The sequence below is a fragment of the Diadema setosum genome, chromosome 1 (genome assembly GCF_964275005.1).
Source record: "Diadema setosum chromosome 1, eeDiaSeto1, whole genome shotgun sequence".
NCBI classification, from domain to species: domain Eukaryota; kingdom Metazoa; phylum Echinodermata; class Echinoidea; order Diadematoida; family Diadematidae; genus Diadema; species Diadema setosum.
Genome location: NC_092685.1, coordinates 14,477,068 through 14,496,087, shown reverse-complemented (window position 1 = coordinate 14,496,087; position 19,020 = coordinate 14,477,068). Strand labels below are relative to the sequence as shown.

General features: G+C 38.2%; 1 protein-coding gene across 1 annotated transcript; it reads left to right on the top strand.

Moving 5' to 3' along the window:
* Positions 1-1,152: 1,152 nt before the first annotated feature.
* Positions 1,153-13,034, top strand: LOC140227230 (quinone oxidoreductase-like). Its single transcript, XM_072307659.1, has 9 exons — positions 1,153-1,284; positions 2,734-2,893; positions 4,425-4,577; positions 6,123-6,289; positions 8,094-8,145; positions 10,136-10,285; positions 10,994-11,095; positions 11,621-11,716; positions 12,807-13,034. Exons 2-9 carry the CDS (start codon positions 2,774-2,776, stop codon positions 12,966-12,968), a joined length of 1,002 nt encoding a protein of 333 aa, XP_072163760.1. The 5' UTR covers positions 1,153-1,284; positions 2,734-2,773; the 3' UTR covers positions 12,969-13,034.
* Positions 13,035-19,020: the final 5,986 nt, after the last annotated feature.

Genomic DNA, 19,020 nt, shown 5'->3' with positions numbered 1-19,020 from the left:
ACAAACTTTCAACAGTTGATACAAACTTTATCTGAATACAAATCTGAATATCCTCATCAAATTTCTGCATCGAGCATCTTTATAAAGGGAGCAGGTGATATGCTTTTCTTTGTTCTTTTTTTTAATATCTGTATTTTTTTCATTGATTTTCTTTTGTAACTTGTTCAGTGTTTGTCATTTATTGTATATCATTGTAAATGTTTGTATTTTCGCCGTGTGTATGTATGCTTTGTTATTCGATATAAAACACGGCATTGCTGAAAAACAGCTGTCCAGCTGAAAGCAGGCTTTTATTTCCGTGTATAAATAAAATAAACTCAACTCAACTCAAACTCATGCGTGCTCATGCGCATCCGTGCACCTTAGCATGGTTCGTCAATACCCTATTATAGATTTCGCTTTATAGCGAGGTTTGTAAGCTGCAATAATTGCCGTTAATAATGATTATGCATGGCAGCAGCAAAAATACGCGACCAATCAGTTACGACTTCATCCACAACTGCAATATCATGCAATTATTTACACAAATTGCAAATGACAATGTTTTTCTTTCAAGGCCGCTGATGACCAATTCAGGTCCTGTGTCCATGATGACTGCTACTGACGTGAATGGGTCTTTATATGAATATTCAGGTATTGTTTGATTGAAGCAATATATTTTGATGATATGAAACGATTTTTTTTCTTCTTTTTTTTTTTGACAACTACTACCATCCCTCCATATGTCTCTTGCCTTTCATGATTTCGTCAACAGCAAAGGGGGAGGAGCTTAGTGGGCGCTAAAAACACACACACACACACACACACACACACACACACACAAACAAACAAGCAAACAAATAATAACAACTCCACAAGACATGTTTTGATCGAACAGTTTCTGAAGTTTTTAATTTGTAGATCTATTCATTTTTCATCTGCTCAAGCTAAACATATCGTCAAAGTTGATGTCAGGGGATCCGATCCCAGGTGCGTCGAGTATGCCGACCACGCCCCCTTCAGCCAGAATCGCCTTTTGCACGACTCTCGTGCCTGGATGATGCCCCCAAAGTTTCCTTTCAATGTGTCTGTACACGACCGCGCCGCACGACGCTTCCCGTGGCCGACTTCCTAACATTCACATACACAGTACACAGCACTGTACTGTAGAAGGGCTAGCTGTAGAAGGGTCCGTGCCGTCCCAGGACAACAAGCTGCTCAAAGTTCGGTATTTGCAGAGCACACTACAGTATTGTACGCCAAGCGAAATTTCGAAGAGCCTCTTCCAGTCCACCGGATTAGCTGGTTAGTACAGTCAGAATGATAATGTTGTCGTTATTGTTATGTTATATGAGCTAGCTGATACGACGGTATGATTAACTTACATGATAGATGAATGTTGCGATTGGGTCCAAACTGCTGTGTAGTGTTCGCATGCAGCCTACATGTGAAATATGGACAGTCTAACCCGTTCGAAATTCTCCTTGCGTCCTTGCATGTAATCTGTGGGTAAAATTACAGGTAAAACATAGTACGGCAACGCCAACGGTTGCCCTGGTAGCATTTGCAAAGTACAGGAGATACTAGCCCGACCAGACGCTGTTACGCTATGCGAAAACAGCGTCTGACGAGCGCGGCATGCAGCCTCAAAGTGAGGAACCTCAACACAACTACAAAACTTAGGAAAATGTATACTTTTCTCCTTTAAACAGAATACTTTACTCACGTTAAATGCATGTTTCTATTACAGAAGAATAGTTCGCCACACTGGGTCCATGGAGACCACTTGCGATAAGTCCGTGGAACAAATAAAATGACACTTTCTGGCGCAATTCCATGGTACGTCGACGTACCATGTACAGCGACTGTGCTGTGTTCAAGTGTATAGTTAGGCCTGGCGTGAAAGATTGTGTACCGTGTGGACATGCTGGATATGATGATCAATTTCGGTAAGTTTCATTGCGTACATTTGAATACTGATAGCATCAGATGTAGAGTAAATATTGAAGAGTATACTCGATGAGTTTGAGGTGACAAAAATGATGTTAAGTATCAAAATTCAAAGCTATCGTGATACGATTACGTCGCTCTCCTAGTGGTTGGTGGTCGCGCGCGTACAGCCCTGTCGCGACGTACCATGTACAGCGACTGGGCTGTGTATTTTATAGTTAATTATCTCCACAACATTTAGCAAGAACTGACTTTGGTTTGTGCCGGGTTCGATTCCCGAGTCTCATTGTCACTGTTAATTATGTGTAACAGTTAATTGTAAACCAGCAGAGGCCGCAGATAGAACGTTTTCAGTGTGTGTGTGTGTGTGTGTGTGTGTGTGGGGGGGGGGGGGGGGGGCCTGCGGGACCAGGGCCCATGGGAGGTATGGTGTCAAGGTCAACAGTCAACCCACCCCTCTTAGACTGGAAGGATCTAAGGGCGGAATTCTTTGGAAATTGAAATTCATGGATGTTGTGTCTTTTTTTCCCCCAATTTTTCCCCCATTTTTATTTATTTATTTTTTTTACCGAGCCAAAAGTGTGTGTGTGTGTGTGTGGGGGGGGGGGGGGGCTGCAGCCCCCTCCTAGGCCAACAAATCTCTTTGGTTAGCAGTGACTCATGCACATAAAAGATCCCACTTCGTTTATCGCAAAAAGAGCATGGGTGCCAACCTGATGCATATATAGTCCCCTACCCACCCACACAAGAAAAACCTGAATGATGCTAATTACGTATGTTTCTTCATGCCACATCTTTTGACAGATCCTGCACAGCGAGCCTTTGGATTCCTTGATTTAATGTAATGAGAGCTCAGAGGGTAGTGTCCAACATCATGAGAGCAGTCCGAGTTGCCCAGTTTGGTGGCCCAGAGGTCATGAAAGTAGAGTCTGGACTTCCTATTCCAGAACCAGCAGAAAACCAGGTAAAATGCCAATCAGTTACCAAGCAGTTCATCCGTAGCGTAGGTATTAAATGTGCAACAGTTTTTAAGCTGGAATTGACCAACTATTATCATGTTAACAAGACATAATTCTTAATATGTGGAACTCAACAGTGGGTAACTGTGGATGTAACATGAACTCCATAATATAGATAATAGAAACCGCAGTCACTCCTGAAGAGTTACTGCGCCATCCTTTTGATGTTTTCTGGTTAGTATGACTTGTTAATACACATCAAAGTGACTGCTACCTGACGTTTATAGTTAATGTTACCAAAAGATAACAGAAATTACCATTCCTTCTTTCTTTCAAGGAAAATTAGTATGACCCTGATTTGCTCTCATTTTCTGCAGAACAATCTTAACTGACATATACATTCATAAATTCTAGAATTTCTAGAAATAATGCCGATAGATCACTGGTAGGCTGAACAAATTTAGGATCAATCATTCCCTCAACACTCCTGTGATTTACCTCCTCAGTCCAATGTATACATAAAAAATAAAAAAAAAATCATTGTCCAATACAGAATAAGTATGCATTACAGTATACAAATGATGCACAGGTCTGAGTGCGTCAGTCGGAATTGTGTGCATAAGGTAACTATGGAATGCTGAACCCACGAGGCGAAGCCGAGTGGGTTTAGGCTAAATTCCATACTTACCGCATGCACACTATATTCCAACTGACGCACAAAAAGACATGTGCGTCATCTGTTTTATAGAATGGGTAATTTTCTCGCCAAAACCCTATTTTTCTATCGTGTTATCCGATGACAAATTTACTGGATGCATTTCCTTTTGGCTTGCCATAGACGAGAGCCCGAAAACCATGCATCTGTTTTCACTGGACGCATGATTAACCGTGCATCAGTAAAAAACTGATGCATGGTTGTTTTAGCCAATAGGCGTCTCGTAATAAGTGCGCGAACGCTTGCTTAATGCGTGAATCTTTGTTACAAGTGTGCGTACTCTTGCTACAAGTGCGCGATAGCATGTTTACCACTGTGACACGGAGTGTGGCCAGTATAAATAAACACGTAGCTCTCGACCAATGAGATTGCAGGATTCTTGCTATCCGGTACCCATTCTATAATAACCTTCGTTACAGGTCTTCTTGATTTTATTTTTTATAATCGCTATGTACTTTCTTAACTTATGAATGATATTTGATGTAATTTCTCTGCTTTCATGGCTAATGCCTAATCAATCTCAAATTTAGATCTGGTTTGCCTACAAGCGTATTGATGCTCGGGTCAGGCCTGCTTTGTTGTTGTTATGGTACAGTGCACTCCCGTTACAACGAACATGTTATAACAAAATTCCAGTTACAACGAAGTGAAAATTCATGCCCCAACATTATCAAATCAATGTTTTTTTTTAATTGTTTATTTGTTCAGTTATTATGAAGTTTTGACATAACGAAAGAAAATTGCCGGTCCCAAGGACTTCGTTATAACAGGAGTCGACTGTAATCAGATTGCCGTCTACTATCCCCTTCTTAATCTGGCAGGTACTTGTGAAGGTAGTGGCAGCTGGTGTGAATCCAGTGGATACGTACATCAGGAGCGGCAACAGAGCCGTGCTTCCTCCACTCCCCTACACCCCGGGGTCAGACGCTGCAGGGACGGTGGAAAAGGTCGGGTCTAAGGTGCAAAAGTACAAGGTGAGGTCTTTTTGGAAGTACTGAAGTGATTGATTGATTGACATACTTTAATTCTGCATATTATTTTTTTCCTATAGACCGATTCTATGAGGCGATTTGTGTATTATCGGCATGGGCAGCGCCATTACTGCGGTGTTCACGTCTACCTTCCCACTTCCCCACCCCCCTCCCTACGCGCACTGAATGAAAAACTGATGCATGGTAATTTTAGCCAATAGGCATCTCGTACTGAGTGCGCGAACCTTTGTTATAAGTGTGCGTACTCCTGCTACAAGTGCGCGATAAACATGTTTACCACTGTGACTCAGCGTGAATACATAGCTCTCTGCTGAGCTGTGTCTGTTGCCTGGGGGGTGGGGGAGGGTAGGCGGGGACACCGTAGCTAGAGCTAATGGCTGCACCCTGTAACCGCAACTTGTCTGCTGCCCTCAACGAACCCGAATCGGTCTATACATAAATGTAACACAAAGTCAGTTGAACAAAGTACCAGGTATAACATTCTTTAAATCTAACAGTTGAACACGGATAGGTGATTAACAAAAAAAGTGCGACATTATTTTATAAAGATACAAAATGAAGACAGGCAGGTGTTATTTTATGTGTTACATGCAAACTTAAGAATCACATGAACCTGTCGTTCAAAAAGGCAAAGTAAGCAACTCTAGATATAACAGAAACACAGGAGACCATCATCATGAGCAAATCCTTGACAAGGATGATGGCCTTAGTGTAAAACAGATAGGTGATCATTCATACTAAATTTCTCCTACATACTAGATTCAAGAAATGTATCGAGAGGTGTATAATGTGTAAAAAATGCATTGATTTTATCAAGTGTTTTTATGTTATTGTGTTGGACAAATAGCAGAGTAGATCAGCTTGCATTACCAATTTGTATTTGGTGCAGTCATTTATGTGTTTTTGTTTTTGTTTTTGTTTGTTTTTGTTTTTTTTTTATGGGGGGGGGGGGAGCTTTTGAAGTTCCAGTAACACTACTTCTACATGCAGTGGATTCTCGTTATAAGGAAATCCTCGGGGACCGGCAGTCTCCTTTCGTTATATCAAAATATTGAACAAATAAACAATAAACATACATAAAGTGCATAATGTTGCAGCCTAAATTTTTACTTCTTTATAACCGGAATTTTGTTAAAACCGTGTTCATTATAACGGGAGTGCACTTTATATGGCTAAAGTTAGTTTAAGTAAAATTGTTAATGCACCTTGTCCATGTTACTTGTCATATCTAGAAGTCAGAGAAGTATTAGTTATGAGAATATAAAAATTTAAATCTTTTTTATATTGTTTTTGGCTGACAACTATTTCGACAACAGTTGGACCAAATCACTACCCCTTCATGCTATCAAAATTCCAATTGATAAGAAGATATATGAAGCTCTTTTGTTGTGTAATACCACTCAAGAAAATCAGAACGTGTTCAATAGGTTGGGTAGCATTTAGTCCACAGTATCTACCATTCAATCAGTTGCAACTCTTTCATACCATTCGGCGTGGACCTTTCTTCCTTGACAAAAAAAAAAAAAGCCTGGGGACAGAGTCTACATGTGCACACCATCTGTGCTGGGAACATATGGCGAGTTTACCGTCGCCGAGGAAAGCAACTTGTACGAACTCCACACCAATCTGGACTTCAAACAAGGCGCCACGCTGGGAATCCCGTATTTCACTGCCTACAGAGCTCTCTTTCAAAGGTTCTGGCATATTGCACCCTTTTATTTTCCTATCTGTTTTCATACTGTAATTAGTCATTTATTTGTTTGTGTATTTCTGTATGAACGTATTTTGTAAATTTATACAAGAAACAACAAGTACTAGTTTGGTTTCATTAAGTTCTGTGCATAGTGATAGTGTTGTGCAAATCTGTAGTGAATGAAAAACAGAAATGTTTAAAGGGTGCATGTTGGTACCTCTAAAAAAATGTGGTTTATGTAGAAACCATTATGATTCACAATTTCTTTGCACCCATACATAACTCCCAAGTTCTAGGTATTTTTTCTTTTCTTTTCTTTTCTTTTTTTTTTTTTTGCTTGTATTTAATGCAGATGGCACTGCAGATGATGAGATGTTCTGTGGTATGAAGACCTTTTGTGATTAGATACTGACATTTCTAAGACCTCAGCTAATACCAAAGTGCTAAGATTACACAATTACACCCCATAATACAGTGTAGTCTATGCTTTTTCTAGTGAAGCTCAGGTAGCAAGATTATGAAGCAAGACCAGCTCTGTTCTAGATGTCTCCATCTTAATCACTGTTCTTCTCATGTTGTCTCCCATCATCTAGGAAGAACCATTGGGTCCTGACAGTTCAAATTCAAATTCAAATTCAAATTCAAATAAAATTTTATTTCCAATATCACATTATTTTCTGAGACAGTTGCAAAAGAAAAAAAAAAGTTAATTCAAAAATATGTAAACATGCATGTAGATATATGAAAGTGTTTGTTCAAAATCCTTGTATTATTGAAAAAAAAAATAAGCGAGCTGGCCTTTTTAAGATACAAGCTTGTGCATAGAGATGTGAACCTCTCAGTTAGCGTCCATACACTACGAGTGTTTGTTTGCTTTATACATGCTGGACACTTGAATTTTCATCTTTCTCCATGCAAAATGTATTATAAGGCCCTTCAAGGTTCTCAGAGTTTATGAATATCTGTTAGATGCAAAACTACACACTTTTCCATCATGTATAACTGTCTGGCCTGTTTGATAGAACCCTAAATTGAGAGTTGTGAAAATGTACATAAGAATTTTGGAATTTATAATGATGCCGCAACATCATTATGTTTCTGTTGGCGTGGAAAATAATGTGATTAGAATGTTGCTAAAGAGATAGGATGGTTAGGAAATTTTCTCTCACAAGTAGAGAAGTAATGGCCACATTAAATGAAAGAGTTTCTTTGACATTTGTAATTGCTAGAACAAGCAACTACAAAAGCAACAGCCAGTTAGCTCTTAATTTGTGTTTGTGTAGTTACGTGGTTTATTATTACTTGTCTTCACAGTAGGCCCTTTGTGCCTTTGACCCTCAATGGTTGCATTATTCAAGTTTTACAGTTATTCTTTTGCTACAAAGTATTAATTGATGCCACCCCAGTTATCAAAGTCATTCAGCATGCAATACATGCAACAATTTCTTTGCAATTGCTGTGAGATTAGCATTCTATCATAAATGCTTTAGTTTACTTATACTGATAGTGGGTTTCCATGTTATATAGGCCGTGGATAGGAGGTCATAAATATCATGAGTTAACCCGTTCCACACTGAATTCCAGATTCCCCATAGACTTAATACACTGACCACCAGGTTCCCGTATGGAACGGGTTAAGTATGTAATCAGTGATTGCTTGGAAGATGAAAGACATAAGGTGATAGTATGTCTTTTCCTCATTTTTCTTTTTGATTAGAAGGGAGTGGGGATGCTGCCAGAGTGCATATGATAAGTATACTTCAAATATGACATTGCAGATTTTATTGTTTGCTTCCCTTCAACAGAGCGCGCACCTTGCCCGGCCATACAGTGTTGATTCATGGTGCTAGCGGTGCTGTGAGTATTTAGGCAAACAATGCCTAGTGCTACTCGTGATAAGTTCAATGCCAACGTGAATGTGTAGCCCATTGAAAATGCAGGATTAGCAGAATGTTAATTTGTCTTAAACCATGAAAAATGGGAGAAAAGAATATAGAGTAATTAGCATATTTCAGTAAAGTATTTTACTGTTGAAGGTACTGTATCTGTTCTATCTGTCATCAAAACATTCATTCAATTTTCTTCTCAATCACTGAAAGCATGAAAAAAGCTCACCATGTGAATATTGAAATGTTTGTGGGTTGTTTGTTTTTCACAAAGGACGAAGTGTGAATTGATATAAAGTAACAGAATATGCTCCTGATAGCAATATTTTTGGCAATCAGTTTTCCTTTAATGGAGATCTCTTGTCCGTAATTTATTCAGGTTTAAGAAATGAGCAAATTACAAACAGTAGACATATTGTGTTGAATTGATGTGCGTTGAAAGTACATATGAGTAGGGGGAAATTCAATTCATATTTATGAAACAGCATTCTAATTACCTGTGTGATTAACTGCAGATTATGAATCAACTCATGGTAATTCAATTTTTTTTTATACCCCTGCCAAAAGAAGTTTGAAGGGGGTATATAGGAATCAGCGGACGGTCGGTCGGGCGGTCGGGCGGTCGGTCCGTTGCAAATCTTGCGTCGCGAACTACTTCCTCAGTTTTCAACCGATTCCCATAAAACTTGGCACAGATGTGTGCCTTGGGTTGTAGATGTGCAAGACGTATTTTTTGACAGTACCCAAAAGTACGTTGCCATGGTAACGGCATATTATGGGCAAAAATGGGTACAAATCTTGCGTCGCGAACTACTTCCTCAGTTTTCAACCGATTCCCATAAAACTTGGCACAGATGTGTGCCTTGGGTTGTAGATGTGCAAGACGTATTTTTTGACAGTACCCAAAAGTACCTTGCCATGGTAATGGCATATTATGGGCAAAAATGGGTACAAATCTTGCGTCGCGAACTCCTCCCACAGTTTTTGATCAATTTTTATGAAATTAGGTACAGATGTTCATCTGAATATGTTATGTGCAAGACACATATTTCCGCAGTGGCAAAAAGTGCGTTGCCATGGTAACGGCATGTTATTGGTAAAATATAGGGCAAAATGCTTCATGGCAAAACTGCTTCATCAGTGTTCTTCCAATTCTCATGGAATTCATATTGAATGTTTGTCTTAGGATATAGGTCAGCATGACACATTTCTTGACAGTGACAAAAAGTATGTTGCCATGGTAACAGCTCACATATTATGAGCCAAAATGATGGAAAATTTTGTGTTGCAAACTACTTCCTCAGTTTTTGCCCAATTTCCATGAAACTTGGTACAGATGTGTGCCTTTGGTTGTAGATGTGCAAGACACATTTTTCGACAGTACCCGAAAGTACGTTGCCATGGTAACGGCATATTGATGGCAGAAGATCAAGGAAAGATCTTGCGGATTTAACTACTTCCTCAGTTTTTTGACCAAAGCTTATCAAATGTTGTTTGGCGGGGGTATAACCAGTCGCTGTAGCGACATTTCTAGTTTTTCCTGTACTATTTTGATTCTGCAGACAGTGATGTTCAGGAAATGTCTGAATATCTGTGCAAAGCTGGCATTTTAAAGCCCTCCTTTTGTATGTGATTCTTATACCAACACTGAGAGAAAATAAACATGTTATGCCACAGAATGTGGTGTTTTACATGTAAGCAAAATTTGTATACAGGTGCATAGTGAAATCTATTTGAAACATATTCACAGTTTGTAAATCTGTGTTCACTTTGGATAAAATTGTGCTACCTCTTCCCACAAATGCAACTTAGCTCACCAAAGCCTTTGTAAATTTCTTGGATATCTGTGGCTCCTGTTGAACAGCTACGAGTATACCAACAAACATTTGCAGTGAATTACGTGTAAATTCAACTGAATTTGATTTTTTTTTCCACCTCCACACCCTGTATACTCTCTGTAGGTAGGGATTGCTGCCCTCCAGTTCTGTCGTCAGTATGGCATGCGTGTCTTGGGTACGGCTGGCTCGGCAGAGGGTCTGGAGCTGATCAAGAGAGAGGGTGCACATGAAGCATTTAGCCATAGAGAAGAGGGCTACATCAGCAAGATAATGGTAACATGCTGACACATGAAGAGTTCAAATGCAAAACCAGATGCATCCATTTTTATCAATTTGAGGTTTTTGAGACTAAAGCTGCTGAAAAACAAAGAAAATAGTTCAAACATATGTGATCATTTCAATATCTTCAAAAACGTTTTTTGGTTATTTACGGAGTGCAGTATCATTGAAATAATTTTATTTTCCTCTATTTGCTGATAACCTTACTTTGTAACTTTGAAAAGGACTTTTATCTGTTTTGCCTTCAAATTCTTCGGTCGGCTCCAATTTGCGAAAGTTTCATGCCGTGAATGTTTCTGGTTTTACAGTAAATGTTGTAGAATTTGGAGACCATAAATGTCACCATGAGGATTAAAATGTTGATCAAGTTCAATATTTCACTCTTCCTCTACATTGTGTGCAAGGATGTGATGCCCATGATACCCCATTGTGTAGAATGTAGAACATCATGATTATGATCTACTGTCAGAGGGGAAAAAAAAAATTATCTGAAGTCTGTTATCGATGATCGATAGAGAGATTAGCTCTCTGAAGAAGCCTTCAGTATTTCAAGTCAAATCTTGGCTAATGTGCTTCTTGGTGATGAATTCAGCAGAAAGTTAGGTAAAAAGAATCCAAGAAAAAAAAAAATTCCTCATAAATGCTAGAGTATGTTTGAGTCTTACAGTATATTTTGTGTTCCTTGGCTTTCCATACTCCCAGGATGCCACCAACGGACGAGGGGTGGATGTGATAGTGGAGATGCTTGCCAACGTCAACCTGCAGAAAGATCTCGACATGCTGAGCCCAGGAGGCACCGTGGCGGTAAGTTCAGCTTATTCTCAAGGATAATCCCCTGTCAGGAACTGTTGATCAGATTTCTTATCTTCGCCATATCAATTTTTACCACTTGTAGCCTACAGCTGACTCCCTTTCTTAAATTTTTCTCTCTGTAATTTGAAACTCCTCTCCCAGAGGCTATAGGACTTGGCATTCAGCGAGCTGTGTTGGATATCCACAGATTACATGGTGAAATGTACGCACTGTAAAAATTGATATTTTCGCGTGACTAATTTCTCGTGCTCGGCCTGGTAAGATGAGTTTTGCATGTTTTTAATTCCACGGAATCAAGCCATCAACAACTGGAACATATGGCAAGCAAAAGTATTTGCATGCTTTTATTTTCATGCTGGTTGCGCAAAATGTGCGAAAATTTCAACACAGCAAAAATATCCACTTTTACAGTATGTGTTTATAGAAATATGTGTTTGAATATATATAACACACACTCCCACTTGTATCTATATGTTATGATAAGAAATTCATCCGTTCTCTCCCTGGAAAACACAGGTTGTTGGTAGTCGTGGAGACATCGAGATTAGTCCGCGGGCAACCATGGCTAAAGAAACATCTGTTGTTGGAGTGATGCTGGCCCTGACAACTAAAGTAAGTGATGCAAATGTTAGAGAAATAAAGAGTTTATCGCAAAACAAGCTAAGCCCATTCTTGTCCTCAAACTTTGCTGATGTGTCCTACTAATGTTGCTGCATTCACTCAATCCACATGTATATTTTGGTTTCATTTCCCTTAAAGCTACAATATTTTTGAGGCTTTTTGCTGATGTTTAAGGACCCAAATAGATCATAAATAATGCTCCCCTGAACTAGTTATCTCATGTTGTGTTTATTTTAATAGCCCTTTTCATTTGCACAGTGCATGGCAAATAAAAAGACATAGAAACAGAGACCAAAAATAATAGGGAATTGTATAAAACCAGATGATTTCAGTTCAAAACAACAGAGTTCCAATGAGGAAGGGTTCTTCTGCTGCTTGAAAGGCATGATTGAGGTCTTGCAGACAAGTCAGCTTTTGGCTTAGAATATGCTACGTGAATGTATGAAATGTGTTGGAAGGTTACCCATGTCATAGGACTTCAGATACAAGGGGTGAATAAGTGTTCTGGAATTGCATATTCTTTTAATATGAGCTGTATTCTTAATGGTATTTTTTTAATATGGGCTCTTTTTTTGAGACACGACTATTATTTTTGGTACTGAATGTTAATATTACAGTAATAATTAAAATTTGTATAAGCTCCTTTGTAGAGATATTTTGTATGAGCTCCCTTGCGGTGACTTCCAATACGAGCTCCCTCGTGGAGAGCTATGAGCTCCCTTGCAGAGACATTTGGTATATCTAATATTCATGTTTGATATCATCAAGATCTGTTATGTTTTGATTTATGTCAGTATTGTCTGGGGCAAATTATTTGTTTTATAAGGGCCCCGTTTTTCTCTCCCTTCTTTTCTTTAAAGCACAACAACAATTGCGATTGTAACATGGACCTTTGTGTCATTCAGAAAAACATAGTTTGGGATTTGCACTTTGAAGATGAGACATAAACATTAAGTATGTGATTTACTGTGATTTCTATGAGGATTTGTTTTTGCTGCTGTTGTTGTTGTTGCTGTTGAAAATAAGTACCCAGGTACTCTCATTTCAAATGAGTTGTTCTGTCTGTGTGATATTTTGTCAGGCTGAGAGAGAGGCCCAGGTGGCTGCTGTCCATGCTGGGATGGAGGGCGGCTGGATCAAGCCGGTCGTCTACCGGGAGTACTCACTAGAAGAGGCCCCTGCTGCCCACAAGGAGGTCATCGAGACCAAGTCGACTCTCGGCAGAATTGTCCTTGTCCCATGAGATGGAGGGGTGATATTACCATCACATCATCATTATCAAAATTGACCAATCAGAACCTTGAAAAAAAAAAAAATTGTCATAGGACTGAGTACCATCAAGGTTCAGCAATATACACAGTCGACCTTTGCTGAATCAGACTTGCAGGACTGAAATTCTTGGCAATGTAGACATTTCGCAAAGTCGTCATTACTTGAATTGGAATCAATGTTGAATTTAGCATATGTTCAGTTTCTTGTTAACCACACCCATTCTTTTGGTCTCATTTGACGAGTCTTAAATGAATTTGACTCATAGTATGTATAATCACAGCTTTATAAAATATTATATACCTCATATATAGATTCCTCTCATCTGATTGGTTAAAAGTGGAGTCATGAAAATAGCTGTACCCCATTTTTGATCAAAATGACGTCATGATATACTGTGCCCGGGGCATAGAATCAACTGTGCCCTGTAAATAGGTTTGGAGACAGTCGCAACCCGTACACATAGATCACTCATATGTACGCACCAATGATACGACCGCCGTGCCGTTAATCAGCGTTGATTACGAGTGCTGTAAAAGAGACTAGAATATATATTTTCGGTTTTCAAATTTTTCGGTATATAAAACAAATAATGACAGCTTGATATTCGGGGCACAGTTAAAATTATGTAGGTCCTCGGTGATGTGAAAACCATAACTAGTTATGGTTTTCACATCACCTTGGGCCCATAATTTTAACTGTGCCCCTCATAGCAGTCATTATTTGTATACTGTAAAACCAGAAACATTCACACAATGAAACTTTCGCAAATTGCCACGGGTATTGGATGCGTTGTGTAGATAAACAATGTCACATACATTTCACTTTTCATGAATCTTTGCTTCACACGAAATTTGTGAAAGTTTCATGCACGCAAATTTTTTTTTCAGTATCTTGTGCACACTGAAGGAATGTAAAATAGTGCTGAATCATTCCAACTTTCAACTCTTTCACCTACCTTTAATACAGTGTCGTAAATGAATCTCTATTTCTCCTTTGGACAAGTCATGATTTATATTGATTTCAACTTCCCAAACAGCTTTTTATATTGGATCAATATGTCTTGCCATAATTATACCTTTGCCAATATTGTAATCATTGATTCATTTGAATTAGGAAAATCTGAATTTTTGAGAACAAAGTTAAGATCAGAACAGAAGCAAAGCTTATGTGCATATCTTTGTCTTTCAATTAACCTCTGTCAATTATCAAGGTTACCTGAAATATTTGTAATTTTTATTCTCAGTTTTCCAATAGTTTTGTCAGCGTTATACAGTAGTAATTTGTATTTGTAGATCGCTCTGCAATTTTTCTCTAAGGATCTTGCAATGGCAGTGAAATAGTTTTCTTTTCTTTTTTTTTCAGTGATAAGGTGAGGAACATGTTTGTGATCACTGTGATTTGATGATAGCTCTGTTTACTGTCATACCTGTCTCTCAATATTATTGTGGTATTAATACGAGTGATTGAAGTGAATCAAGAAAATGTGCTGCTCAATACATTGCAATTTCTGTGCACTCCCGTTACAACGGGCACAGTTAAAACAAAAATGTAGCTACGACGAAGTAAAAATTTCAGATTCAAAATTATCATCAATATATCTTTTTTTGCTTTGTTTGGCTGTTATGAAATATCCATATAACAAAAGAAAACTGCCTGTCCTGAGAACTTTGTCATAATGAGAGTTGCTTGGATTTCCTACTTTTTTAAAGTCCAGATTGCTTGAGATAGAAAGTCAGAACTATTTTTCAATAACTAGATCATGTGTTATGAGGTGTGATACTCCATATCAGTGAATCCAGATAAAACTAATGCAACAAACCACATGCTAAGCACTGATTCTGCTTTTCCAAAGACAATGGTGCCCCCCCCCCCCCCAAAAAAAAGTTTTTGTTTCGAATGAACTGTTGTAATAAGTTTGAATGCTGAATTATGAATAATGCCAACATTTGCCAGGCAAGACCTCAACATTTCACTAAAATATAAGAGGCAGTTAATCTTGGGTGGCATAAATAGTATTAATTACAGGTACTCTGTACGTCCCTTCTAATCATACTGTCGTGCTTACGGATTGATGATGAAATCATTTTTCTGTTTTAAGTGCCTTGCAAAAGTAAAAAAAAAAAAAATGTTACATGTGAAGTGCAGTGATTAAACATTTAAAATATGTATTGGGCTGTGTATTTGATCTCAGGAGAAGCATACACATGCTGTGTTTAACACTTACAAGACATGAGCATGATACAGAGTGTACCCTGTGATAAATATGAACTGCCTTACTGTCCCCTCATGGAAGGATCTTTTAAAGCTTTCCTGAAAATCTTTGTCATTGTGTATTAAAACATGGATATATGTTTCTTTACCTGTAAGTATCTTGGAGTTGGATCATGGAGATGAATCAGAAATAAACCAAAGGTATCGATTCGCGTATATGTTTGTTGGAAATATTTCTTTGTTTGCTTCTGTATGTTATATGTTGTAGAAATCAAAGAATGTTCAAAGGTGAATAATTATCTATTAGCCACCAGTTAGTATGCAAATTATCTACAAAAACTTTTTTAAAGATGAAAATGCAGTTAAATTTGCAGATATTTTTATGAAACTGCATAGTGTGGTTGAGATGGGGGATTCAGATTTTAACTTTTTGCAAGATAATTATTATATTATTATTATTATTATTATTATATTATAATTGGAAACCATTTATGAAATATTGATGAGCATACAAAGTTTATTTGATAAACAGATTTTGAAATTGCTGATATATATGTATGTATGTAATATGTGTGTGTATATATCTATAAATATATATATATATATATATATATGTATATATATATATATATATATATATATATATATATATATATATATGTGTGTGTGTGTGTGTGTGTGTGTGTGTGTGTGTGTGTGTGTGTGTGTGTGTGTGTGTGTGTGTGTATGTATATATATATATATATATATACACTGGCCGAGTCGGCTAGAAAGTAGTCTACAATTATTGTGAATGTGGTGTACGTCTGGGACCCGTTTCATAAAACTTGCCATCAGTGACAACTGCTACATTTCTATGACAAATTTATTCTCAGCCAATCAGATGCAAGGATTTCCGTAGCTCTTTCACATCTATGACAATTTGTCACTGATGACAAGTTTTATGAAACAGGCCCCTGTTGCCAATATGAAAAGACCACAGCAGATATAACGGTGCCTGCAGTGCGTTCATGGAATGTTGTACAGGTATCGCCTTCTTAGAGGCGTGATATTATACAGATATTGTCTGCAACTCCCTATTTCTTGAATGTATAACTTAAATTTGAATATACACACATATCTGACTTGCCATTCAACAGATTATTACTTAAATAATCCTTAACTTATTTTAGCTCAAAGATCAATCAGGTACCATGGACCGGACGTTTGGAACGCTTTATTACCTAATTATTCAAAACAATGTCCCTCCCTTAATTCCTTCAAAATATTTTTATGCCTCCGCCACGAAGTGGTGCCGGAGGCATCATGTTTTCGGGTTGTCCGTCCGTCCGTACGTACGTCCGTTCGTATGTCCGTCCGCATTGGTTTACGCGATAACTTGAGTAATATTGACTGGAATTTTACCAAACTTGGTCCAGGTATAAAGTATGATTGGGTAATCACTTGATTAGATTTTGGGTGAAATCGGCTAAAGGCCAAGGTCAAAGGTCAAGGTCAAATCATGAAATTGTATCTGTTTACGTGATAACTTAAGACTGGATCAAGCAAATTTTACCAAACTTTGTCCGAGGATGATGTATGATGGGACAATTACTTGATTAGTTTTTGAGTGAAATCGGACAGAGGTCAAAGGTCAAAGATCAAGGTCAAATCCTGAAATTCATCTGTTTACGTGATAACTCAAAACTGGATGAAGCAACTTTCAACAAACTTGGTCCAAGGATGAAGTATGATAAGGCAATTAGTTGAGTAGTTTTTTAGTGAAATTGGCAAGAGGTCATAGGTCAAAAGGTCAAGGTCAAATGCTAAAAATGTTGCTATTTCCCCCATATCTATGCAATGCTCAAAGGTATTTTCTTGAAACTTAGTGTAGACATGTACTACTGCGTAATGATTCTATATCTCCAGAGAGAGTTTCATGTCATAAGGTAAAAGCTCAAACGGTCAAAGGTCATGTGAAAATGTTACAATTTCACTTTTCTCGCAAATGGTTCAATGTATCTTCATGGAACTTGGTACATATATGCATGCATTGACTGGCAGGGATTAGCTAGGGAATTTAGGGGTCATGGGTCAATAGTCAGGGTCAAAGGTCAAGGTCAACTCCTTAAAACTTACACTTTTTCTTCATACCTTGAAAATTATTCGATGCATAAACTTATATAAGGGTTGGTTAAAAGTCAAGTAAAAATCCTCAATTCCCCAAATACTTGTACATGTACCTGCACTAAGCAAAGCAAACCTAGTCCAAGGAAAGTGAACATTCAAGACATTTCTGACAAACCTGTCATTTCAATGTTTTGCCATTTATGTGAAACTGTCATCACACATTGTGAAGATATTTTACCATACACCTATTGGGCGAATCATGCATTATAGAGGAGGCATACCAGTCGCCATAGCGACATTTCTAGTTTAAAAATGTCTTATTTCAAAATATCATTCACAGTGATGGTACAACAGGTTTTCTCAAATTTTGGTTAACTGCTCATTAATATTATTCACTGATCTCTGAAGACACCAATCACTTATTTCATTACAAACCAATAAGGCCCTTTCAAAATAACAAACTATACACTAAGTAACCCACGCACATACATGCATGCACACATACCAGTCCTGACACAAACAAGCGAAGCAAAAACAAAAACCACGCTCACACTCAATAGTTGTAACACATGCACAGTCATTGTCACACACGATCACTCACACACGCGTATATAACCAAACATAGGTGTACACTCGTGCAAATCAAAATATTCTCATTGATATCCAGTTGTAATATAAGCACATCTTACTATTGCGCCCTAATTCACGTAATTCACCGCTTAGCACACTCATACTCTTACGTTGCTTCTCCCTCCCCTTTCCCCACTCGCCAATTGTTTAATTCATTCAGTTAGTATAAATCAAGTTTTGAACAATGGCAAATAGCTCGTCTCTGTGTATGTTTCTTTTTGTCTATTTCTTTTCCGAGGCTGCCATCATTACCAAGCACCTGACTAAGATGACAGACTCCTGCATTTTTTTTTCTCTACAACTGGAAATGTGTGTTGCTGATTTCTTTGATACTAGGCACTACATTTGTTCAAACATTTTTAAGATTATCATGACTATTATACTGTGAATCATTTTATGTACACTTTTGTGCAAAATACACTGAATACGTACCATTATGTATGATATTCACGGAAAATGAAAAAATAAAAGCAATCTCGGTAAAGAGTTCTCTAAATACATCCCAAAGTTGTATTTACCTGTGACAGTTTCGGCGATGGGCTGTCATCTTTCTCAAACGATGGCTAATTGCCAACTGATGATTACTGGTTCACCCAAAGGACAAAATCCAAAATATATCGGGGAAACCAGTCGCAAATTAAGTACTCGAATTGATAAACACAAAAAAGGATTGCCAAAATTGGATGGACAATCATACACACGATCACAGATGCCCTAAGTCAAACATACAACAAGTCTGCCATAACTGACATGCTCAGGCCCGTAACTAAAAAAAAAGGGGGGGGATTCAAGGGGTTCGAACCCCCCCCCCCCCCCGCACGTGTAGCTACTCGCAAAATGTCAACATTGCGATTTGACCCCGGAAGTTTTACCTAGGTCGTAAGGTATGTAATAATGTCAGTCCATAGATACTCCGAGGGCTTGTCCACACGGGCAATTTACTCCGACCGACTAGTCGTGGTAGCGAGATACTCCTGAGAAAACTCAGGAGTATCTTGGTCGGAGGAAGAGGTCGTGGTAAGTTCCTCCGACCGGAGGAAGTTACCACGATCTTGTTCAGACGGGCACTACTC

What these genes read in the sequence shown, in the direction of transcription:
- LOC140227230 (XM_072307659.1), top strand. Translation starts at nt 2,774, where the DNA reads ATGAGAGCTCAGAGGGTAGTGTCCAACATCATGAGAGCAGTCCGAGTT. An exon ending in TTCATGGTGCTAGCGGTGCT is followed by an intron (nt 8,146 to 10,135) that starts GTGAGTATTTAG and finishes TACTCTCTGTAG; the next exon opens with GTAGGGATTGCTGCCCTCCA. An exon ending in GCCCAGGAGGCACCGTGGCG is followed by an intron (nt 11,096 to 11,620) that starts GTAAGTTCAGCT and finishes TGGAAAACACAG; the next exon opens with GTTGTTGGTAGTCGTGGAGA.